Source organism: Salmo salar, chromosome ssa07 (genome assembly GCF_905237065.1).
Source record: "Salmo salar chromosome ssa07, Ssal_v3.1, whole genome shotgun sequence".
NCBI lineage: Eukaryota > Metazoa > Chordata > Actinopteri > Salmoniformes > Salmonidae > Salmo > Salmo salar.
In genome coordinates, this window is record NC_059448.1 from 35,718,194 (window position 1) to 35,745,317 (window position 27,124).

Consider the following 27,124-nt stretch of genomic DNA (forward strand, 5'->3'; position numbering starts at 1 on the left):
TTTGAAAAGCAAGTCAGGTAAAGAGCTTTTTTTCTGCAAGGGGCAGTGTTGTATTTTGGGGCAGTGTTATATTTTGAGACAGGCTTGAATAAGTTAAATAGCCAATAGGCAAAGGGCAGCATAATTTGCCTGATTCTCTGTAATAATGGTATGAGAAAAATAATGCATTTTATGTTGTAAAGTGGTTTCTTGAATCAAACACAACATATTCAGTCACCTCCTTGTCTGAAAGACAAGTGGATAAACAGGTTAATATCAATCCCTACAAAAGTCTCAAAATTGGCTGCTACTGTAGGATGAAATACAGGACAGCTATTTCCATGTTAAAATGTTATGTGACGCATTTTCTCCATTGTTTTTTATGCTAGGCCACTCTGATAGGCCCATATTATGATCAAATAGCCACAGTAGCCTACTTGGCCACTGTTATACCTGTAACTTAAAGTGGGTACAACTGTCAGCGTTCACAGTAAAGGTGCGCCAGAAGTCGCACAGAATTTTCACAACGTTCAAGTTTGCACTAAAATGTGCTAAAAGCTCTGCAGTTGTGCATTTGATTTGACAATGTACTAGCTAGTTAGCTATCTATCTAGCTAAATGGTTAGATTCTTCCAAAATCAAGCTTCACTTGGTAACAGCAGAGAAACCCCTGCAGAGAAACCCCTGCTCGATCAAGAGCCTTGTTGTCTTAGATTTCTAACTTTTTTTACTTGCTTGTATACTTGTATGGTTTAGTTCAGAGACTGTAAAAAATGTTTGCAATGCACTCGTTAGCATTTAGTTCTCATTCTCTATGGATTTTTAAATGTACTTCTTAGCATTGCTAACCTTCGGATTACAGAGCCTCAGTGAGGTTTGAAAACAGCACCCTTTGTGTCCAGTGCCAGTATTAACAAATATCCCAGTACGGCACAAGGTCTGTGTGAAGGTATGACAATCTGGATACCACCCAAGCCTAATAACTAGACTTTGAATCAAACATACAGATTTGAATCAATTCACTGGGGAGGAAAAAAACAGCCCATGCTAGGCATGCTAGCCTTGTGTGAAGTTGAGAATGACTTCTCACAAGCCCAGCACACACACTAGTCTAGGCTAGACACCCACACACATCGTGGGAACTACGTTAGGGATACAGTAACTTCCAATCACTTTAAATCTGCTAAATGGACTGCGCTCCAGTGGGCCTCATGCTGGGCAAATGTAGTCCCCTAATCTATGTAGGGATGAGGGTGTCATTTGGAACACAGACTGTTAGAGCACTGTACTACTGACACACTTCCACTGCATGAGCAAATGCTTCAGTATGCCAGGGGAACTTGAAAAGGGAACTGTTCATGTTTTTGGCCATATGAAGAGAATAGTATGAGCCCACATTCAATAACAGATGGGCAGAGATTAATGCAGAGAGGGTTAATGGCCTAACAGTGGTATAACATTGAACACACACACACACACACACACACACACACATTCTCCCTCTCCTCCAGTGAGAATGTATCTAGCTACAGTATAGACCATATGTCTGGGACAGAAAAGACAAGTCCTGGTGGTGTAGACTAGGCCTATAGTGATTCAGTAATTGAGTGCCTGGAAATCTACAGCACCAGAAAACCATTCATCTCTGGAGCAGTTGAGGCTTGTGCCCATTCTTCACTCCCATGGCCCAACAAAATGGCTCTAACAAGACGTATGTGTGCCAGGCAGCCCCCTGAGCACTGGCTGTAAGGGCCATTACCATATATCCATGTAATCACACTGACTTGATAATGTACTGTAAAGGGAGGGGGTGAGGGTTGGTATTCTATTGTTGGTGACAGAGGAAGGTCAAGTATTTGAAGAAACTCGGAAGTATTATCTGAGTGCTACTGCTGTGAGATATGCAGTGGATAACTAGGTTGGGTGGGGTCAAATCATTTTGAAAACTCCATTAAATCAGGATGTGAGTGGAAGTTTGATTCAAGAATCGAGAGAGGAGAAATGGGTTACTTTATTGATGGAACATGTTGGACTTTCCAGCAGTGGATGAGTCAGAACATGAATAGGAGCGAGTCAAAAGGAGTGAGTCCTTCGAAAGTTTGAAACCCCTCCGTCATACAGTACAAGCACAGTTTGAGTGAGTCACACACTGGTTATAGTAATGTGGAGTTGGGCAGGTGTTTGCTGGATACAGTAGAGAGCACATAAAATATTATAATTTTCTCCTCTTCACCTATGTCAACAGTAATAAAATCTTGCTCAGCGCGAGCTGTCAGTTCCAAGCAGATTCAGGAGGATTGCCTCTTCCTTTGGAGTCAGGACTGTCATAGTTGTGAGCAGATGTGCTCTACAGCCAGGCAGGCACACAAACCACAGTTAGGTAAATGAAAGTGTCATTCCTAAAATGAGGTGTCCTCCTGTCCAATTAAAAACCGACCCCTAATCCTACCGTGTAACCCCATTAGTGAAGATGGGAGAGGAGAGGGGTCAAATCCAAGTAAATCTTCATCAAACTGTCTTTTCGAACTATGAAGTGTGAATTTTGTGCTCTTTTTTTATTTTGTGAGTGTTTGTACATAGCCTTGTAGGTGTTATTTTTGGAGAGGATGTTGTGAGAAGAATAGATAAGGCTGTGAGATGAGCTGGAGCACTGTGCTCTGTCTCCCCAGCTGTTGCCGACTTTACATAATAAAGGGAAGAGAAAGTTTCCTCCACCAAGGTTAATGGAGGGTGAACTGAGGGTCAACAAGGGAGAACACACACACACACACACACACACACACACACACACACACACACACACACACACACACACACACACACACACACACACACACACACACACACACACACACACACACACACACAGCAGAGGGAGGCGCTGCACTTTATCAAGGTTTTTTACGTTATTTTACGTTCCAGGCCCACAAAATGCAACAAAGCACCTATGCAAAGCCCTCACTCTGTCACTCAAAAACGTATTCCAGTGTCTGCCTGCAAGCTGAAAATCTTGACATGTGCATGTTTAGGTTACCTGCCCCTCGCCCCTCTGAAGCATAGGCTGCTGTATTGACGTTACAAGCTTGATTCAGAAGAAGATAGGGAGAGAGATTTTTAATTAGCTAGAGGAGAATGGATTATCATTTACAATGCTAGTTAAGGATACTATAGGCCTACTGTAGTTATCACGTTTCAAATCGGGCTTTCACATCAACTACAAAAAGGTAAGATGCTTTTTAATTCTGGTGTTGCTCTGCACAGGTCGCATCGTGCGCCATAGGCTACACTTGTCTGTGCATCACGAATGTAAACAACTAGCATGCCTGCTCTATCCGCACTGATTGGTTAAGTAATTTAATGAGCTAAATGTAAAAAGTAAAATAATACTTTTAAAAAAGGGACGATATAAACCGGTACTTTTTGGGGGCTGGAACCGGTTCAGACCTTTATTTTGCTGGTAGCCACAATGAAACAAAACGAAAAAGGTGGTTCTGTAATTCAGGTTCCAACCCCTGGTTCGTGCATGATACTGTAGTCCACTCTGGGATTCGTTTGAATCGCAGTGACTGAGCATTCTAACTAACTTCAACAAAACTACCACCCATCCGCCACACTTACAGATGCAATCAAATATATTGGCACAGTTGCACTTTACTATGAAGTGCAATGGAGTAGAATGGTCTGTTTAATCTTTTCAAAACTGGTTGAATAGCTATTTTTAATCATGTAGGCACCTGCAACTTACCAGGTGAGATAAATTACACAGCAAATGACAATCATTGCCTCCAACCAACTTAATATGAATATTCAACAATATAGTCTTAGCCATTTTTTACTTTAAAGTGAAAAATCTCAATTCCAGTTCTCTTAGGTCCTGTGCAGTTGTAAGTCAAACAAATTCACGTGCAAACAAAGTTTTTTTCAACTTAAAAGAAATCGTGAATAATTCAAGGGTGCCAATATATTTGACTGCATCTGTACTTGTGAAACTTAGAAGAATCAATAGCCGGGCCCTTGTGAAAGTTTTTAAAGAGGAGAGAGTAAAACTATGAGGTGCTGACAGTATTACAGCTGGCCAGCCGAGATACATCTAAAGATCCCTTTAACTTGCTGGCGATTCCTTTCTCCACTAATCGCTCTGTGAATCCATGGGCTGGCACCTGACACAAACACAATCTGTTCTCCCACCGCTCTCCCTCAGAAAAAAGAAGCCATTGGAATCAATTTAGGGATTAAATGAAATCTTTATTTTCTAGCGAAGAACTGACAAAAAAAAAAAAATCTACTTAGTAGAGAGGGTTGCTGAAGTCTGAACAGTGTGTGTGTGTGTGTGTGTGTGTGTGTGTGTGTGTGTGTGTGTGTGTGTGTGTGTGTGTGTGTGTGTGTGTGTGTGCGCAAGAGGTTGTGAGAAGTCAGCAGGATCAAGAGAATTGATTTTGCAGGAAAACAACAGCGCCTCAAACGGTGACGGCAGCCCCCTCTGCTCCCACAGAGGTCTGACGAGTCATCGCTCTTGTTTAAAGATGATTCCCTGCTGTTTTAATTCTTATGTCAAAATCACAGATACACAAACAAGAGCACAGACAGAAACACACATACCAACCCTCATCACACAGGGGGTTCAATAGCGTGCATCGATGTGGAGTGATTGAGTGGAGCTCTAGCTCTGGGTCTGAGTCAGGATGACAGATGAGCCAGCCATAGGCAGATGAAGGTGAGACAGGTGAACTAGATATGGCCATCCTACGTCAAAATCATTTTAATTGGAGTATTATTTTTGTTTTTTTACTTTAGTTGAGTGGCAACCAGGGAAAGTGTTGGGGGATAAAATTGTGATGGTTTCTGTGAGAAGTACAGGCAGGGGGCATGTTATCCCAGGTGGCTGGTTACCAAGTTAATGTAGGCCTACCTGTTAGGTTATATTCACTGTGTTTATGCAAGTTTGTTTGGGACATAAAGTTCATAAATAGGATGCTAACTAGTTAAAATATTACATTTCGGATCTAGCTAATGATTAGCCCAATAGGGTAAATGCAAATAGGCAACCCCATGCTTCAGCTTATTTATTTATAGCCACTATGCTGCATCAGTTGGGCTACAGATGATCGTGATTATTGCTAATAGCATACCTGATAATATGGACCATGTTGTACCAAATCATTTTATCAATATGTTAGGCTCATTTCTGGAGGTGGAAATTATATTTCAGATGGTGCAAGTACAATTTTATTTTCATTCATTTTGCAGTCGAAGGTCCTTTCAAAAAGCCACCTGAACTGAGTTTCTCAGTCTTTCTACATAAAAATCACTGGTGTTTGTCCCTCACCAGAGACCGATCAGACACACGGGCCGTGATAGCAGGTGATAGCACCTTTCTATCTACCCTGTACTTCATTGGCACCTCCATCATCAGTGTGCCAGTCTCAGCATGGCAAACACTGAGGCACCAGGGCTTCCTGTAGCCTGAAATGGGACATAGTCCTGGCCTGTAGGGAGAAGTACTCAATGGCATGGTGCCTCTCGCCCCACCCAAGCAAGACACTAAATGACTCAAAAATGGTATGCATCTCAAAGGTCATAAAGTTAAGCTGGTTATAGCTGCTACTTTTCTGGTTTAGTGGCACTGAGTTGTTTTGAGTGCAGAGATATGATTTTCTATATACAGTTTCTACATGGGTCATTGCATATGAAAATCAATGAATAAAAAAATGGCTTTGGAAAAAGGCCCTCGATTTGATATAGAATGACCCATAGGCCTATATGCTACTGCTAACATGCTGTGCTGACTATGGGGCCTAAACTAGGCTATATATCACATCTGGCCTTGCAGCCACATCAATACCACAAAGCCAGTTAGCTGCTACTTTACCAGCACTTAACATTTACAAATTCCGCACCATTAGGGAAGTGTACACATTGCCACAGGCGGCTTAGCCATTTTTATCACCGAAAATCCACTTAATTGACTCCCTCCAGGCACTGGAACCCAAGTGGACGATTCTTCTTTAAAAGCTTCTTATTCATTATTCCAGAAACACTTATTATTTTTCACAGAGCCGGAAGCTTAAGTTCTCTCTGTGTCTTATGGTACAGACAGACAGAAACGAGTCTAAACATAACTGTAGCGTATAGAGATATCACCCAGGGAGAGGTAGAACGATGAGAATATAAAAAGGCTCATTCACTGTTCTCTTACCTTATAATTACCTCCGTTTCCTAATAATGATTGAGACAGTTATGTATAATTTGTGCAGTCAGTTGTTAAAATGCAACTGGGGGGGATAGTATGGGTGGTGATGCAGCATTAAAATGTATTAACAACCTAGAATGCCGGATTGTCTCTTTCAGAGGAGGTAATACAGCTAGCACTAACCAGCCTCTGGAAAGGAATAAATTGAATATCCACGGCACGGTCGGGAGCAGAGAAGGTCACAGGGGACGCGCCGAGAGTGAAGTTTTATTATGTGGCTCCAAGTTTATGGAATAGCGGTAGAGGGTGGAGAATAGATTCTCAGAGCCTCTCCTGTCTATCGCAGACTGCATCTTGACAGGGAGGATTTAAAGGTCAGGGGAGTGTTCAGATATCCCAGGATCCTTTAGGGGAGGATAGGGATGGCATGTTGCAGGGATTTGGCATCTCTTTCTGTCTCCTCCCTTTCCATTTTTTTTCAAACCACAAACACTTGCATCTCTCATGTGTCTGTTGCGCAGTATAGGCCTATATTAAAAATTTGGTGGGACAAGTCTGGGGGTCTAAGGAAACCTATCAAATATCCAAGAAAACCAAGCTGTTGAGAGCCAACAGCACAACCTGAGAGGGTGATATTGGATTCGGGTATTGATGACTAATCTGAATCTGATAGCCATATTGTATCGATGTGCTACCATCATCAGCAAAAGAATAGGTGATTCCATTTAGAGGCAAAGCCCAGATAGAGTGCAATGTACTGTAGCCAATTACTTCCCTAAAGTTTCTAATAAACACCATTTCCTATCCTGCTAAGCATTCGAAATGTAATGAGTACTTTTGGGTGTAAGGGAAAATGTATGAAGTAAAAAGTACATTATTTTCTGTAGGAATGTGTTGAAGTAAAAGTAAAAATTGTGAAAAAGAAATAGTAAAGTACAGACACCCCAAAAAACAACTTATGTAATACTTTAAAGTATTTTTACTAAAGTACTTTACACCACTGCATCTCAGCCCCTCAGACAGAGCTGGGGACCTCTGACACTAATTTGCGTTGACAACAAAATATTTTCCGTACCCCTAGGCAATTTAATGAGCTATTGTCTGTGGGACATTAACACACAGCAATTAATGTGAAAGTCACACCACTCAAAGTAATGCTCCACAAACTGAAGTGATCACCAGACTGAAGTCACTCACTAGTTGGGTCACTGTAAACTGCAACAATAGCTTAATGAGTAAACATTCTGTATCGTGAATACATTATGTGTGCCTGGCAATTAATTTCTAAATGGAGGTAAAGAGCATTATTCATCTCCATGAATCACAGGGAGAGAGACAGACAAAGAGAGAGAGAGAGGAGAGACAGAGGAGAGAGCACGTGAGAGAGACAGAGGAGAGAGCACGTGAGAGAGACAGAGGAGAGAGCGCGTGAGAGAGACAGAGGAGAGAGCGCGCGAGAGAGACAGAGGAGAGAGCGCGCGAGAGAGACAGAGGAGAGAGCGCGAGAGAGACAGAGGAGAGAGCGCGCGAGAGAGACAGAGGAGAGAGCGCGCGAGAGAGACAGAGGAGAGAGCGCGCGAGAGAGACAGAGGAGAGAGCGCGCGAGAGAGACAGAGGAGAGAGCGCGCGAGAGAGACAGAGGAGAGAGCGCGCGAGAGAGACAGAGGAGAGAGCGCGCGAGAGAGACAGAGGAGAGAGCGCGCGAGAGAGAGAGAGGAGAGAGCGCGCGAGAGAGAGAGAGAGAGGAGAGAGCGCGAGAGAGAGAGAGGAGAGAGCGCGCGAGAGAGACAGAGGAGAGAGTGCGCGAGAGAGACAGAGGAAGAGAGCGTGCGAGAGAGAGAGAAGAAAGAGAGCGTGCGAGAGAGAGAGAAGAAAGAGAGCGTGCGAGAGAGAGAGAAGAAAGAGCGCGTGCGAGAGAGAGAGAAGAAAGAGAGCGTGAGAGAGAGAGAAGAAAGAGAGCGTGCGAGAGAGAGAAGAAAGAGCGCGTGCGAGAGAGAGAGAAGAAAGAGCGCGTGCGAGAGAGAGAGAAGAAAGAGCGCATGCGAGAGAGAGCGAGCGCGAGCGCAAGAGAGAGAGCGCAAGAGAGAGAGCGCAAGAGAGAGCGAGCGCAAGAGAGAGCGAGCGCAAGAGAGAGCGAGCGCAAGAGAGAGCGAGCGCAAGAGAGAGCGAGCGCCTGGGAGAAAACTGACAAGATGGTTTTAGGGTGTTTTCACACATGGTGCCTTTCAGACAATTTGTGAACACTCCAAAGGAACTCAAAAGAGCCCCTGAATGTGAACACAAAGCTCCACACGTTCTCTCGTCATTATTCTCGACTCGACTATTGCAACACCGTTTCCCCTGCCATAACCCCTCACATTGGTGCCACAAAAGAGAGACGATGATGTTCAGGTTCACAGAAGAAACATGTGCCGTTTTTGAAAATTGATTAGCGATTGTCATGAATGCACAGAAATTCCAAAATATCTGTGGAGTTTTGTACTGACACAATGTTCAGATAATTTCTCCTGTCTTATCCGGTGTCCTGTGTGAATTCAAGTATGCTCTCTCTAATTCTCTCTTTCTCTCTTTCTTTCTCGGAGGACCTGAGCCCTAGGACCATGCTTCAGGACTACCTGGCATGATGACTCCTTGCTGTCCCCAGTCCACCTCGCCGAGCTGCTGCTCCAGTTTCAACTGTTCTGCCTGCGGCTATGGAACCCTGACCTGTTCACTGGACGTGCTCCCTGTCCCAGACCTGCTGTTTTCAACTCTCAAGAGACAGCAGGAGCGGTAGAGATACTCTCAAAGATCGGCTATGAAATGCCAACTGACATTTACTCTTGAGTTGCTGACTTGTTGCACCCTCGACAACTACTGTGATTATTATTATTTGACCATGCTGGTCATTTATGAACATTTGAACATCTTGGCCATGTTCTGTTATAATCTCCACCTGGCACAGCCAGAAGAGGACTGGCCACCCCTCATAGCCTGGTTCCTCTCTAGGTTTCTTCCTAGGTTTTGGACTTTCTAGGGAGTTTTTCCTAGCCACCGTGCTTCTACACCTGCATTACTTGCTGTTTGGGGTTTTAGGCTGGGAGATATCAGCTGATGTAAGAAGGGCTATATAAATACATTTGATTTGATTTTGATTAGATTTTTGCAATATGTGATCAATAGAACTTCATAAGCTGTTTATTTGATTGTGGGGTTTGAATAGTGTGAGAAGACAACATATTTGGTGACAATCACAACATATGGTACAAAATCAATGCTACCTCTTAAAGGGGCAGTAGCCTACATTGGGTGTTACATTTTCAATTACGGCATTATTTAATTAAGCAATAATACGAGGCCACAACAGCCACGGTAAAAATGTCATTACACATGGACTCGAGTGTAGAATTGCTTTTATACAACAGGTTACTAGCATTAAAAAGCAAGATTCTTTCCCAAACCATAAATTGTTCAACACAATGTGATGCTACATTCACTAACACTAGTTGTCCAAGCGTAATGTTAAACATTTTCTGGTCGTTAGCTCTATTCGTACTGACTGCCATGTAAAGCGAAAGTGAGTTGTTTACATTTTAAATATACTTTCATGTACTGTACTGGAATTAAGGAAACATTTTGCAAGTTAGATTTCGATTTTGTAGACACGAACCAACAAAATCATATCAGAATACGCGCTCTGTTTTGGAAATGACAGGAGGTTGTTGATTACTGTACGTTGCACACAGTGTCACTGGTCGGTAACATTAGTTAGCATATTACGCTAACTACCTACCTGTTATACTGTGGGTATTTAGCTACAGTACCTTCACATCGGTTTATTAAACTGGAACGCTATATTGTACCAATATGTATCGAAATGAATTTGGATCACTGTGGCGTGCGCGTTTCCTGCAAAACCTCAAAAGATAGCTGGCTACCGTTAGCTAGTTGGGTTCGCGCCGAGGTCCCGGATCTCTTATTTTTCTTTACAATTCAAACTATTGCCTTCCTAACTAATTTAAGTAGGTAATCGAGTTTTCTATGTATCATTTTTGACAACTGAGCTAGTTGTCCATTGTTAATAAATGTTCCGATGTGTTTAAATACAGTATGTGGTTCAATTTACGAAAACCAACTCTGTGCCAACCTACGCCCCCCTCCACATGGACGGTGTTAAGATAATGGGCATAATGCCAACCCAGAGATGGCGCTAGTGGGGCACCTATTTAGGATATATAAACAGGTGCATTATGAGTGTCTGATTAGGATGTTGTGACCTGTGTAACATGTTATTCCTGAGTAAAGGATTATGCTTGAACTTTACCAAACTCTCCGACGTGAGTTATTCACATACACATAAAAACAATATGCTACCAGTTCGACACTAGGACAAGGGCTAACATAAGACCGCCCCTGCGGTATCCACTGGCTTCCAGTTGAAGCTTGCATCCGCTACAAGACCATGGTGACTGCCTACGGAGCTGTGAAGGGAACGGCACCTCCATACCTTCAGGCTCTGATCAGGCCCTACACCCAAACAAGGGCACTGCGTTCATCCACCTCTGGCCTGCTGGCCCCCCTACCTCTGAGGAAGCACAGTTCCCTCTCAGCCCAGTCAAAACTGTTCGCTGCTCTGGCACCCCAATGGTGGAACAAGCTCCCTCACGACGCCAGGACAGCGGAGTCAATCACCACCTTCCGGAGACACCTGAAACCCCACCTCTTTAAGGAATACCTAGGATAGGATAAAGTAATCCTTCTAACCCCCCCCTTAAAAGATTTAGATGCACTATTGTAAAGTGGTTGTTCCACTGGATATCATAAGGTGAATGCACCAATTTGTAAGTCGCTCTGGATAAGAGCGTCTGCTAAATGACTTAAATGTAAATGTAAATGTAATGTAAAGCAAAGCCACCCGAGCGCTGGTTGACATTCCAGAACAGGTTGCTATGGCAAAAAAAAGGGTTGATATGGAGGCTCTTCCCCCCCATTGCTTGCTAGCCAACTACACAGCTAACACAATCACTTTAGACTGAAGCTGGAAAGATAGCAAAGTAGCTGCATTTAATTTCACCTGTTTTCTTTTTACATTTCTTTGTATATATATCCATAAAATCTATGCATATTCCATGCTTTCGACTGGCTGAGAAAAGGTGTCTGTCTCGTCCAGACTCCCAACAGGTTCATTATTATAGCACAGTGAAGATCGAATTTCAACATTGCAACAATGTTGCAAATGTGTAGATGCTTTTTACAGTGGAGATAAAGTTATAAGTTGCACGGCTAGGCAGATGAGAAAGTGAATCTGTAAAAGTAGTAGTGCGTTGCTAGGTAACGGCGTAAATAATGGCACTTTTTATGAATGTGGAAGCTAATAGATTGCATTTAGTTAAAATATGAGACATAATAATTGTAATCAGAAAATCCTATTAACATGTACATTTGATTAGGCACCCTAGGTAGGCTAAGCCCCCCACCCCCCCTCTCGAGATGGTCTCAGTTCGGTTCACATCGGGGGCTCTTCTCTTTTGAGGGGTCTGAGTTCTTTTGGATTGTTCACACTACACAAAAAATTGACAGAGTTCACAAAAATTGTCTGAAAGGGACCAAGGGTGAAAACACCTTTAAAGACGACTGAGATCGTTCTTTTAAAAGAGGACTATATGTGAAAACACCCTTACTTACCGAAAGGAGCTTCCACGTGATTGGACGAACCTGGCGTGGAATTCCAGACCAGCTCAACTTTCGTAATTCCTCTGAAAGGGGAACAGACAGAGAATTACATTATGACACTTTCAAAGAATATACAAGACCACTGAGATTCTTTGCCTTTCAATGTACACAAATGTCAACAATTCCATATTCCACTACGAAGCCTTAGGATACAGATAAGCCTACAGCATCAGCCTAATGCATTTATCATGTTTGCTTCGGGGGGGGAAAACATATTTCCTGGAAAGACAGTGACATGCATTTCCTGGAAAGACAGCGACATGCATATTTACTGTACAGCCTATTTCCCCCAATTACTCAGAATTCCCAACACCTACAGAGATCATGATGCCAGAAAATGAACCCAAAACATATGTTCGCTCTAGATTTCTGAATTGCTGTATATTTTTCCCAAATTCCCTGATATCCAACACATACAGGCATTGGGGTGCCAGGAAATGAATTCCAAACCCAAAGCTTCTCCTCACTGTCTCTGACTTCCATAACATTAGAATTTGATGGGTTTAAAGAGTTTTCCCACCACATTGTCAAGAGGCCGGGTTCTGGGGACCACGAGCGTTAATGTGAATAAATCTCGCAGAGGGGTGCAAATTGGACTTTTAAATTGGGAAAGATGAGCTCCCACTGGGTCTATAAAACCACGAAAAAAATGGTTTATGCTGGATTCTTCACATTGGCTGTGTCCCAATTGGCAACCTACGTCGTGCACTTTTGACCAGGGCCCATTAGTGCTCTGGTGGTCAAAAGCAGTGTATTACTGTATATAGGAAATGGTTTAACGCTGGATTCTTTCACAATATGTCTACTGCATACGTCAAACTCTGCGAGAGTGGACCATGCTAAATTGGGCATAAAAACACCCCTTTTTGAAGAGGAAAGGTATTTATTTCCATTTCCTGTTGACAACATGGACAACTATGCTGGCTACTCTACCCATTGATTACTGTAGATATGATGAGTATTATCATAACAAAAAGACTGACTGAGGAAACTGGCTGAGGAACCTTTACATATTCAGAACAGGACATTCACAAATGAGCTAGATACCGTTCCTATCGCAAAATAAAAGGATGACATTGATTGGGGACTTGCTAGTTGAATAGTTTTGCTCTGTACATAACTTTATAGTTCTAAGGTTTGTGAACTACTCTACAGAAACCTAAAGAAATCTGACCATGAACAATTTCTCTCCACTTGATGAGAGTCCTTGAACATACATGTATATAGCAGTGAATGCACATGAGGTACAGAATTACAATTGTTTGCATTAGTCTGTGCACTAAACAATAGGAACCTTTAGATAGAGATATGACATTGAACCATCTCTCAACTCAGAGAGCCCTTAGAGATATTGAGATCCTATTGAATTGCAGTGAATTCTCAGTATTGCTATAATTTGCAACTAGATTCAGCTGTGAGAAGATTTTTGTTGGAGTGGATGGAACATAATTTAAATAATTTACGCTCTGCAAATTGAACACAATTAACCTAAAAATAGATTTTATTTTAAAATAATAATTTCCTAGCTTGTTTACATTGACACACGATAACGTCTCTTTTTGTATTCGTGGAAATACTTGAGATTTCCTAAACTAAACGAATTTTGGGCTGAATTACTGGTGATTTTAGTCTTTTTTTTTTACCAAAAAGCTCCCCCTCCCCCCAAAAAAGCGAAATAAAATCACTGGCGGGACGGTTTTGCCCGCAGGCCAACTGTTGCCGACCCCAGCCCTATACAGTACCCTACTTTTAGCCAGAGCCCTATTAGCCATGGTAAAAAGTAGTGCACTCTAAAATGGAATACTAGGGTGCCATTTGGGACGCACTCAAGACCTTCACCGGTGTCATTCAGCCATAATTCACAAATGGCAACGCATCGAGCCTGGCTTCAGCCTAACTAAAGTTTAGGACTGTATCATTAACATTCCGCTTGCCTATTCCAATCCAAATTCAACAAGAATCTCTTCAGTGTAATTGCATATTGTGCATTGTCTCACTCGTGTTAGGAGAGCGGGGGAAACTGATTTGAGTGTAAATGAGATGACACCGGCAGGCAAAACACCGCTTCCTCTCCCCCTCCCCCACACCACCTCCCCCTCTCCATCCATCTTTCCATCCCTCCCACTCTACCTCCCCCCCATGTAAAAACAGAAGCATCTCCGACTTAGGCCTAACCTCGACTCTTGTTCAGAGCGCTGGCATGAAATTGGTACAACACAGCAGACATATTGATTAGTTCCAAATTACTTTGCCCGGCAGTTCTAAAACAAACGCAATAGATTATTGTGTTAGTGACAGATATTGCAATGAGAAATATGTTGGCATGTTCTAAACAGGAAGGCCTGGATTAGTCCATTGGTTAAATCAAGTATCCACTTATACAATTACTAATACGTTGTATAGCCTATCACTAATGCTTTTTATACCATCGCCACTTAGGCTAAACAACATTCTGAGCATGTTCGTTTTCCATCTATTTATCCTTTTATTTATTATTTTCATTCCCATTGAGATTCAAAACCATTTTCAGGGCCTCCTGAGTGGCGCAGAGATCTAAGGCACTGCATCGCAGTGCTAGCTATGCCACTAGAGATTCTGGGTTCGAGTCCAGGCTCTGTCGCAGCTGACCGGGAGACCCATGGGACGGTGCACAATTGGCCCAGCGTCGTCTAGGTAAGGGGAGGGTTTGGCCGGCAGGGATGTCCTTGTCCCATCGCGCACTAGCGACTCCTGTGGCGGGCCGTGTGCAGTGCATGCTGACACGGTCGCCAGGCGTACAGTGTTTCCTCCGACACATTGGTGTGGCTGGCTTCCGGGTTAAGTGGGCATTGTGTCAAGAAGCAGTGCGGCTTGGTTGGGTTTCGGAGGACGCACGGCTCTCGACCTTCGCCTCTCCCGAGTCCATACAGGAGTTGCAGCGATGAGACAAGACTGTAAGTACCAATTGGATACCACGAAATTGGAGAGAAAACGGGGTAAAATAAAAGGACATAGCAATTGTTCCATATTTCCTCTCTGTATCTCCAGGGTCTCTACTAACATACATAGACTCTATAGTGAATCACAGCCCACAGAACACTATGGTCGCGTCCCAATAATCTCGCCTTCCTCCTGAAGTGTGCAATCGTAACTGACATTAATCTCACAGTGGGGAGAGAGAGTCGTACACAGCCTTATACACTTTCTCTCCTCGGCGCTGATGACCTCCAAAGACAACCGGTCTCATGGCCATACGTGCAAGGCTTCTGTGTTTGGGAGGGCTGGAGGCCAGACATTTACCTGGCACCAGCTGGCCAGCAGTGTGAGAGCATCTGCCTGCTGCAGCCATACATCACAGGAGGAATATTACCGAACATGATGGAACACACCCTCTGTGCTCGCTGCATTTTAAAACACTACTCGAAACTGACAAAGATGGCCGCAGCTGGAAAAATCGAAACTGGGAAAATCTAAAATTACATTCTGTTCACGCATAGGGATTAGGTCAAAAGTACTGCGCTACATGGGTCCCTCTGATTGAAAGTAGTGCACTAAGAGCTAAATCAAATCAGAAGTCTCAGAGCCCTGTGTGAGATTATGAGGGAAAGCACAGTGTGAAGCACATCAGTCAGCATTGTGATTGTGTCTGAGCTATGAGGCTAATCTAAGAGAAACAGAGGAAAGGCGTATCATGGACAGGGTGACACAGGCCAAGTCAAATGAAAATCCCAGTACAGACTACTAATGACAAATAGAATATACTGTAGGCCTATTTCTTCTAAAGAGAGGGGGGGGGCGGGGGGGGAAACTCGGCCAGGCTTCAACCCTTGGAATCGCATAAACACACATAGCTAAGACATGGAAAATGTGTAGAATTGCAGGAAATTACCTTTAAAAACAGCAAAATAATTCTCTGCCCCATACAAAATGTGAAAAATTGGTTGGAAATCTCTGCCAACAAGAGAGGTGTAAAATTGCAGAATAAAATTAGCTTTAAAACAACCACCACTGGCCATGCCCCCCCCCCCCCCACTAACATTTCCACCGCTGCTGAATACACCTAGGGGAAACACTATATTATGTCATAGACACTCTCTCTCTCCCTGAGACCACTTCCTGTCCTATCCCAGTCCTTAGAATACGGAGATAATGGTTTATTCATGAGCGCACACCGGATAGGTTTTGGCTCTAGTATAGTTTCGCTTGTGGCCCTGCCGGTACTTTGTAACATTGTGTACCTCCCGTTTAAGTATAGTAACAACTGTATCCCTATGGGTGAAGTTAAAGTAATGGATGCTAAATACCTTAAAAATATGGCCATGTTTATAATGTACTGTACAATCCCAACACAGATTGTGTCGTTTCATTCTCCAGATGGAGAGTCAAGTGCTTAGATTTGAGTCCAAATCACGTGTGTGTGTGTGTGTGTGTGTGTGTGTGTGTGTGTGTGTGTGTGTATGTGCGTGAAAGAGAGGAATATAATAAAATATATAGAAAAGGCAGAGCAAGACAGGCCATTTATCAGGAAAGATGAGAGCTGTCAGTCTGTGTGCTGACTGAGTGAGGTAGTCAGTTGGGAAGCCGGAGCCATGCACTATTCAAACACTACTCAGCCAGCGAGGGGGCAATGGGGCGGACAGACAGCCAAGAGGTCCTCACACACAACCAAAAGCACAGAAAACACCCATCAATAAACAAACACCTCACTCAACTTCTTCTGACTGACTCCCCTGCTGCCACGAATCCACTACAGCCCACTATTTTCAACAAGTACCAAAACATAGCCCTCTTTTGAATAAAAGCATGTCAACACAAAACAAACACTTACTTGCTAAAGTGATACGCTATAACATCAGACAGCGACAGCAGATCCCGTAGGCCTATTTCTATCACGGCCGACAACAACCCAATAAAGAACATCCCCAGCAACATCCCGATACACTCCGATGTAGGCCTGTAAAACTAAGGTGGACAGGCTACAATCTCAGTGGCAGGCAGATCCCCTTTTCTTCAAACGCAGGGGCCCAAGACAACATCCCCAGCAGATAAACTAGGGCCTGCCTCCACATCATCACTATCATGGCTAACAGGGATGTCATCCGGCCTGACGCATTTATGCGGCGCTGTAAAAGTTTTAGCTGATGCTCTAAACCTTAAGCACTATGTCTGTCTGTGTGAGAGGCAGAGTACAGTGCTGTTAACTCAGGTAAAGGACGAAGAGACAAGCAGCTGGTAACGACAGACTCGTGAACTATTAGGAGTCTTGTAAAAAGATACTCCTCCGTATTACCACCTGGATTCTGGACGATGGAATGTAGTCTACATCCCAAATGGCACCCTACTCTCAATAAAGTGCACTACTTTTGACCCAAGCATATATAGCACACTAGGCCTATATAGGGTACAGGGTTCAATTTGGGACGCAGTCATGGTGAGATATAGTGCAGATGACTGGGGAGTGAACGGTACAGTAAGGACCCTGTCAACTACCCCCTAGCCCGGCCTCTCAAAGTCACTGCAGAGAGAGGTGGTCGGCTTCTTAAACTGATTGCATTATAAATTCCCCTACTTCTTATAAATGATCCTACTTCTCTCGTGATGTTAACAACGTGCAATATTCTAATTTCAGATGACACTTTTAAAAACTAACTTTTTTTGAACTTCTACCTAGTCTCTAAATTGTGTGTGATGCCAGCTTTTTAATGAGGTTGAGTAAATTAAAACGTTTTAGTGACAGTTTTGTGGCAGGGATTATGAGGAAGCCACCAGATCTCTATATTGGTTGTGATTTGGCTCATGGGGAGCTCACAGTCATTGTCTTTGTTCTACTATAGGAAGACCAAGCTCTGCATGGCTGCCATTGAACCACACTGTAATCTAGTGAGTCATACTTTTTCACCTTTTCCACATTTTGTCACGTTACAGCTTTATTCTAAAATGTATTAAAATTGGGGGTTTTACTCATCAATCTACACATAATATCCCATAATGACAAAGCAAAAACAGGATTTTAGAAAGTTTTGCTTATTTATTCAAAATAAAACACTTCAAAATCACATTTACGTAAGTATTCAGACCCTTTACTCAGTACTTTTTTGAAGCACTTTTGACAGCGATTACAGCCTCGAGTGTTCTTAGGTATGAGGCTACAAGCTTGGCACACCAGCTATTTTCAGGTCTCTCCAGAGATATTCTATTGGGTTCAAATCCGGGCTCTGGCTGAGCCACTCAAGGACATTCAGAGACTTGTCCCGAAGCCACTCCTGCGTTGTCTTGTCTGTGTGCTTAGGGTCGTTGTCCTGTTGGAAGGTGAACCTTCTCCTCAGTCTGAGGTCCTGAGCGCTCTAGAGCAGGTTTGCATCAAGGATCTCTGTACTTTTCTTTGTTCATCTCTTCCTCTATCCTGACTAGACTCCCAGTCCCTGCAGCTGAAAAACATCCCCACAGCATGATGCTGCCACCACCATGCTTCACCGTAGGGATGGTGCAACGTTTCCTGATTGGTGGAGTGCTGCAGAGATGGTTGTCCTTCTGGAAGGTTATCCCATCTCCACAGCAGAACTCTGGAGCTCTGTCAGAGTGACCATCAGGTTCTTGGTCACCTCCCTGACCAAGGGCCTTCTCCCCCGATTGCTCAGTTTGGCCGGGTGGCCAGCTCTAGGACGAGTCTTGGTAGTTAAAAATGTATTCCATTTAAGAATAATGGAGGCCACTGTGTTCTTGGGGACCTTCAATGCTGCGGAAATTATTTGGTCCACTTCCCCAGATCTGTGCCGACACAATCCGGTCCCGAGCTCTACGGACAATTCCTTCGACCTCATGGCTTGGTTTTTGCTTTGACATGCACTGTCAACTGTGAAACCTTATATAGACAGATGTGTGCCTTTCCAAATCATGTCCAATCAATTCAATTTACCACAGGTGGACTCCAATGAAGTTGTAGAAACATCTCAAGGATGATCAATGGAAACAGGATGCCCTGGAGCTCAATTTTGAGTCTCATAGCTGAGAGTCTGAATACTTTTGCAAATAAGGTATTTTCTTTTTTTTTTATTTGTATTAGATTTCTTAACATTTTTAAAAACCTTTTTTGCTTTGTCATTAAGGTGTATTGTGTGTAGAATGATGAGGGGGGGGAAAGTATTTAATACATTTTAGAATAAGGCTGTAACGTAACAAAATGTGGAAAAAGTCAAGTGGTCTGAAGACTTTCCGAATGCATTGTATATTATGACGACTGGTTTTCATGCAAACTTTTTCATTGAGAGATACTGCACCAAACATCTTAGTTAGATGTAAAATTGTGCAACGAATATCTGCTCGGCTAAAATGTAAAAAGAGTCATCTAGAGTAATCTTAGATTAATTCAGACTATTTTGAGGAAGTGTATGTATACAGTGTCTCAAAATGGACAAACAGCACTATTGCCGCTTTTTTCTCATTTTTCAAATGAAGGTCTTTTTAGGTAGTATGCGAGCACACTCGTTCGGTTCGCCAATAGGTGGCAGCCAAATTGAAGCAGGCTGACGCTTTTAGACAAACTTTCCTAAGAAGCTCGTCAGCCACTGAGTACTGCATAAGTTCAACTGGGGAAAAACTCCATCGTTGGTGGCCAGAGGCCTTTCAAGTCTGGATTCCTCCAATTTGGGGATGAAAATCTGTTGATGAAGTCAAAAGCACACAAACACACTAAAAGCAACTCAAGTTGGTGCTCTACAGCAGTTAGGAACTTAGGCCTACTTCAGAGTAGCCTTAACATATTACTGGCCTGGACAGGCAGAAACAACCTGTATTGGTTACCATACACCTGACTTTGTGTGCTAAGTAATAACGCAATTAGCAATCAGAAGAGGGAGACAACTGGCACTTGAGGGCCTGCCTGGTGAGACCAGCTACAGTTGAGCAGCTTTCGGCCTAGAGCATCGCCATGAGAGACATAATCATCACAGTACTTGTCATTTAGCCTCTGGTCTTAAATTAACATTGAGGTCTGTGAAATACTGTACCACACAGAAACTTGAGCTACTATAGTGGTTCAACTTTCCAAAATGGGGATGCTGTTAATGTTTTTGAGGGATGAGTGTCTTGCGCTCCTACTCTACGGTCCACTCTCCAGGGTATTCGTCATTGGATGAGGTCGTCTTAATAGACAACTTAACTAGCCATCTAGTGCTTTACCTGGAAAATGTACTCTCGACTAAACCCTGAGACTTTTTCCTAGAAAACCATATTTGAGGATCATACTTTCATCCAATTTTCATACACACTGGAGAAATACCTCAGAAACGCCATCCCAGCACAGATTTTCAACAAAATGTCAGAATTGAGTTCAATTGAATTAGATGCCCACTTTGAGTTCTGATGTCAACTGAGGGCACACAGTCTGAATGTATTATAATGTTTTAAAAATTGTATAAACTGCCTTAATTTTGCTGGAAGCCAGGAAGAGTAGCTGCTGCCTTGACAGCAGCTAATGGGGATCCATAATAAATACAAATACACATGTTTCAGTCAGAAGGCAGGGAGGGGCAGAACTAGCCTAACTTTCCTCTTTCAAAGCGGATATATTTTATCCCCAAAAAAGGAGGTTAGATTAAGATCATGATTCATGTCTGTGTCTGGAATGGCAGCCTATTTGTCATAGGCCTATATTGCACAACTTTTGACCAGGTGCCATTTCAGACGCATCCCATGCACAGTATCTTTATCAGTTATCAATCAGTGCTTAACTAGACCCCTGCCTGAGGCCAGGGAGATTCAGTTGAGTAAACTCCAAAGCAGGATCAATGAGTTAGCCAGCTATCTTTGATATCTTTTAGATATGCGTTTTAAGCTGTTGAGTCAATTAGTCCAGGGGTTCCCAACCTTTTTTCCCCAAGGCCCCCTTTTTCACCTTTGAAAAATGTCACGCCCTCCCAGCTTTTTTATTATTATTGTTTATTGAGATAGCCTTTATTAAAAATACCATCAGCTTGATTGTTTAATTTGAGGGACGTAGGAAACTTTTGTTTTGAAGCTAATTTAATGTAATTCTACATAGTTTAACCAGACTCATGATTTATTTTAGGTAGGCTATCATAATACTTTATAATGGATAAGAAAAATAAAGTGCAGACCAGATTTAACCAAATTTTATTCCGCTACAAAATATGTTTTATGATCATTTATATTAACCCTCAATTTAATTATACATTATGTTTTACAGAAATTGACTAGATGAATTGATAGCGACAGAGTCACACATTGTATAACATTACTTCCCAAGCAAAATCAATTTGTTTTTACTCCTCCACTTTAGAAGGTTGTATCTCAGATTCTGAATGTCAGAAACAAATCAAAAGATATTCCCATGTGCAGAGTCGCGTTTTCCTCGGGCCAATCAAGGAAGGCCCTGCACCTACCCACGAAACGTTGGTGCCCCCTAGGTTGGGAACCCCTGAATTAGACCATGCCCACCCAATTCAAGCTTATATTTCCAAAACAAATCTAAATATTTAGTTAGCTTACTAACCCATGGACTTTGCTTTGTAGTAAACCCCTCTGGTTCAGCTGAAACCTAGCCTGGTGACTTCTGTGACCTCATTGGGTCCCAAAATCAGGCTATTTTCAATGCTAACTTTGCATACAACCTATTATGTAAAACACAGGGTACATACACATTTTGACAGATGGAATTTCATGACTTTTCCATTATTTTTAACCAAATTTCCAAGACCAACAATTGGAGGCATCTCTATGTAGGTATACATTTATTTTTTTTAATTTTTTTGGGCAGACGCTCTTATCCAGAGTGAATTACAGTAGTGAGTGCATACATGTTCATACTTTTTTCGTACCCACAACCCTGGCGTTTGCATAAATGTGGTATCGACACTGGGAGACTAATCTCTGATCACTGTAGTTGTGCAAGGCACTTAACACCCCCCCACACAAAGCAAAATACATGTTAGGCAACTGTATAAAACATGTGTTCAACCCTTGGCCTGGAAAGCTACTGGGTGTTCAGGCTTTTGAGTTTATCAAGGTCATGTTGAGCAACTCCCTTCTAAAATGTGGTTGGTTAGAGGGGGACTGGAACAAAGCCTGCACACCCAATTGCTCTCCTGGAGGATGGTTGACAACCCTTGATGTAAAACATTGTAAGATTTTATAAAATAATTCAGATGTCGCAACAACTCTGTTGGGGAAAAACCCAAAATGCAACAAAAATCTGATTGATCGTTTTTGACACTTTAAACCATTTACTTTATTGTAATGTAAAAATGTTGTTTGATAACTTAAGGAAAATAGTAGATTTTCAAGGTTTTTCTATTTTAGCCAGCATGCCCAATTTGAAAACGCTAGCTCCAACTTCCCTGACCTGAAAAGTGTTGCAGCTGACTTGGCCCATTCAAGATAACGTGCAACAGATCAATGAAATCAGACTGGTTAAGACACAGAATAATTAGCTGGCTAGTTAGTAATGTAGTAGTATAAAGTTGTCATTTACATTCAACAATGTAGTTATGAATAGATTTTCAGATTTTCATTTTGCCTACATGTAGCACCTTGTGCTGGAGACAATAAAAGGCTACTCTAAAATGTCCAGTTTTGTCACAACACAAAGCCAGTTTTGACGGAGCATGCTGACTGCAAGAATGTCCACCCGAGTTGTTGCAAGATAATTGAATGTTAATTTCTCTACCATAAGTGGCCTCCAACATCGTTTTAGAGAATTTGGGAGTAAGTCCAACCGGCCTCACAACCGCAGACCACGTGTAACCACGCCAGCCCAGGAGCTCCACATCCGGCTTCTTCACCTGCAGGATCGTCTGAGACCAGCCACCCGGACAGCTGATGAAACTGAGAAGTATTTCTGTCTGTAATAAAGCCCTTTTGTGAAGAAAAACAAATTCTGATTGGCTGGGCCTGGCTCCCCACCGGGTGGGCCTATGCACTCCCATGGCTGTGCCCCTGCCTAGTCATGTGAAATCCATAGATTAGGGCCAAATTAATTTATTTCAATTGACTGATTTCCTTATATGAACTGTAAAAGTCAAATCTTTGAAATTGTTGTTTATATTTTTGTTCAGTATATATCCAAAATCAAATGACTATGTTAGACTACAAATCTTTTTATACAGCTGAATTAAGTCCAAACACTTTTTCAGGAAATATATACTGTATTTTCTAGATTAGTCATATTTATCTTAGAAGTGTTTACTTTGCAGGCTGACTAGCAAATATTAAGTTGCAATGTCCCATACATTGGATGCCCAAATAAACTGGAAGTATTGCAGCCACATAATCCAAAATAAATGTTATATCTAATCTCTTTAGAAAGAGGGAGAGACAAAGACAGGTGACATAGCGAGAATGAGAGAGAGAGAGAGAAAGCAAAAGGGAGAGAGAAGGGGAGACAGTTCAAATGAAAGAGATGAGAGGCTGTGAATGAGATCCATTCATATTCTCGCTCTCAGTGATGATAAATGGGTTTTGCCAGCTCTTGTCATGGTCTATGTGGCCTTAGTGCTGTAAAGCCTGCTCTGTTCCGCTCTGTCAGCATGCCTACCTCTGCCAGGTTCACTGCTCTGTCTGGAGAAACCCAGAAATCCTGACATAGACAGACTGCACTAGTGCACAAAATCAAAACACACCCACCCACAAACAGACGGCTGATGATTGCTTGAATTAGATACAAAAACTAAATATTGCATCTGGAAAAACTAAAGTACCTGATTGTCACAAAGATTTCGAAAAGAAAATTAGGAGCTTGGGAACTGGGAATGACAAGAAAAAGAATTATTCCTTTTTTAGGCCTAAGGGTTTCAGCCTCATTCTGTCCCATACCTCATCTACTAATCGTTAAACAGGTGAGAGTGGAGCAGTCAGTCAGTTCTTTAAACACACACACACACACACACACACACACACACACACACACAGACACACACCTCTGGAGACAAATCACAACATGATGGAGGGCTAGACCCACAAACGAGGCTGCAATCCATCAGGCTGAAGAAAGAAAGAAAGAAAGAAAGAAGCGCACGCACACACCTTCCCTGACACACACACACACACACACACACACACACTTCCCCCAACATCAAGCACAAGAGTCATAGCGGTCGTTCTACACTAGAGGGCAGAGTCTCCCCCGATAGATAGCTGTGTGATTGAGAAAGGGATGAGGAGATGAGGTTTGAGCGAGAAAGAGTGACAGTGCGAGAGAGATGGAGGTTTAAGCGAGCGCCGTTAGTGGTGAAAGGACTGATCAATGGCTATGTAGTGCTACAGATGCTGTGTTGTCACAGTGGGGAGACCAGGACAAAAACCAGGTCGGCCACCTCAACCACAGGACAACACAACCATCCATCTCTGTCAACACCTCTCTCTCTGTTCACTCGCTCCCTATAGGCTCTCACTTTCCCTCCATCAATCGATCCATCTCCCTCTCTCTCTGTCTCTTAATTATGGCCTCTGAATTAAGTTCATCGCTGGCACAATGTGTCTGGCTAGTATAAGAATATCTGTGGAATGTCACTCCTTAACTCAGAGCTACGTGTGCTACGTTCTGTACATTGAGTCTGGAGCAGGATACTGGTTATCTGGCCATTGGCCCAGTGGTACTGCAAGGATTTCTGATTGGTCAACCCCAGGCTAGGCTGGGGCGCAAAAATGGCATTCTGTTCCTTCGTTCGGTGGAGAACAGCTGAGGAGAGGGGAGACTGAACATCTGAACATCTACCTCCCTGCATAACGTCATGAGTTGTCCTTTTCAAATAAACCTATTTTTCTCCCCCTGATTTGCTTTGGAGTTTGTGTTATTGAAGAATAACATAAATTGCTAACACTTCGTGCCATGAGGTCAGGGCTTTATAATGACCACTCCAATACCTTGACTTTGTTGTCCTTAAGCCATTTTGCCACAACTTTGGAAGTATGCTTGGGGTCATTCTCCATTTGGAAGACCCATTTGCGACCAAGCTTTAACTTCCTGACTGATGTCTTGAGATGTTGCTTCAATATATCCACATCACTTTCCATCCTCATGATGCCATCCATTTTGGGAAGTGCACCAGTCCCTCCTGCAGCAAAGCACCCCCACAACATGATGCTGCCACCCCCGTGCTTTATAGTTGGGATGGTGTTCTTCGGCTTGCAAGCATCCCCCTTTTTCCTCCAAACATAACGATGGTCATTATGGCCAAACAGTTCCATTTTTGTTTAATCAGACCAGAGGACATTTCTCCAAAAAGTATGATCTTTGTCCCCATATGCAGTTGCAAACTGTTGTCTGGCTTTTTTATGGCGGTTTTGGAGCAGTGGCTTCTTCCTTGCTGAGCGGCCTTTCAGGTTATGTCGATAAAGGCCTCGTTTTACTGTGGATATAGATACTTTATACCTGTTTCCTCCAGCACCTTTGCTCTTGTTCTGGGATTGATTTGCCCTTTTCGCACCAAAGTACATTCATCTCTTAGACACAGAACTTGTCTCCTTCCTGAGCGGTATGACAGCTGCGTGGTCCCATGGTGTTTATACTTGCGTACTATTGTTTGTACAGATGAACGTGGTACCTTCAGGTGTTTGGAAATTGCTCCCAAGGATGAACCAGACTTGTGGAGGTCTACAATTTTCTTTCTGAGGTCTTGGCTGATTTCTTTTGATTTTCCCATGATGTCAAGCAAAGAGGCACTGAGTTTGAAGGTAGGCCTTGAAATACATCCACAGGTACACCTTCAATTGACTCAAATGATGTCAATTAGCCTATCAGAAGCTTCTAAAGCCATGTCATCATTTTCTGGAATTTTCCAAGCTGTTTAAAGGCACAGTCAACTTAGTGTATGTAAACTTCTGACACACTGGAATTGTGATACTGTGAATTATAAGTGAAATAACCTGTCTGGAAACAATTGTTGGAAAAATGACTTGTGTCATGCACAAAGTAGATGTCCTAACCGACTTGCCAAAACTATAGTTTGTTAACAAGAAATTTGTGGAGTGGTTGAAAACAAGTTTTAATGACTCCAACCTAAGTGTGTATGTAAACTTCCGACTTCAACTGTATATATAAACATAGAGATATATAATACAACTTTTGACGTTAATGTAATGTCATTGTTAAGTGAGAAAACCACTCTGGAAAAGGGTGGAACAGCTCTTCCGGATGTGAGCATGAAAGAGATTTTAAATTGACTGTCTAGTGATATAAAAAGCCATTTCAAAGTAGAGCAGGAGACACAGGTGAAAAAGTCAGACGTGAACCCCACCTGTGGGCTCTCTGTTCCCTCTATATATTCTCACACTGAATTGGGCAAGGAAGATCAGGTTTCAAGCAACTGGTCAGCACTGCCTGTCCTTGGGTCAACAGATTCTGACAGCAGTGACGAATGATGTCTTAGGCCAACCAGAACACAGGCTGTAAAAGGGAGTAAAGACAAACCTCTAGAGACAGTTATCACACACAAATCAGCATCTCCAAAACAGTTGGATGAATGGTCAAAAACCTTAAAGTATTCACGAGACGTGGTTATCAGAGTTGTGCAGGTTCCGAGTGAAACCAACAACATTATTTGTTCAGCAGAAGAGAAACCTGGTGTATGTCCTTATTGTGGGATTTCTAGTCACTGGCAACGAGAATGTTGGAAAAGAAAACGTGATTTTATGAGAAGTGGCCAGGAGAAGAAGGGTCCGTTTAAGGGAAAATGGAAACAGGAGAACAGCCCCAATGACACAACACATATGGAGAAATTTAAGAAGCTCTCTCCAGCTCAGCAGCAGCGTTTGCTGGATGCTGTGGAGGTAAACTAAGACTCCCTTTTACGTCCCATCTCAGCTGGTGTATATATGAAATCGGATGGAATAAACGTGAACATGATGGTTAACGTTGCAGTAGATTTTTTGTTGTTGTAAATACGGGTGCTGAAGTCACCGTATTTCCCATATCTTATGCAAAACATATGTCCTCAGTACACGGGCAAGAAGATGAGAGCAACTGGAGTGTGGGGAAGGGGAAGACAGATGAAACAGACCAAACCATTATCAATTTCTATTGGTCCAATGAAGAATTTTGCAGGAATCTATAGTTCAGAATCATGCTATTTGGACTACGAAGAACAATGAGTGTGGAACTTTGGATATGGAACCAGTTTGCTTGACAGGTGTTGCACCACCTTGCACAAAACAAAATCCGACTAGCAAGGAAACTATGGACACTACTCTAAAATAGTGATTAAAGATCTATGGGACATGGCTATAGTTGAAAAGACACCATGTAATCCA

General features: G+C 42.7%; 1 protein-coding gene across 2 annotated transcripts in view; it reads right to left on the reverse strand.

Moving 5' to 3' along the window:
• LOC106609109 (TBC1 domain family member 22B) overlaps positions 1–27,124 on the reverse strand; it is a 187,820-nt gene that overhangs the window by 149,127 nt on the left and 11,569 nt on the right. For both annotated transcript variants that reach the window (XM_014207530.2, XM_014207531.2), the window contains exon 6: positions 11,834–11,904. In XM_014207530.2, coding sequence (XP_014063005.1) covers positions 11,834–11,904 — 71 coding nt within the window. The remainder of the gene's footprint in view (positions 1–11,833; positions 11,905–27,124) is intronic.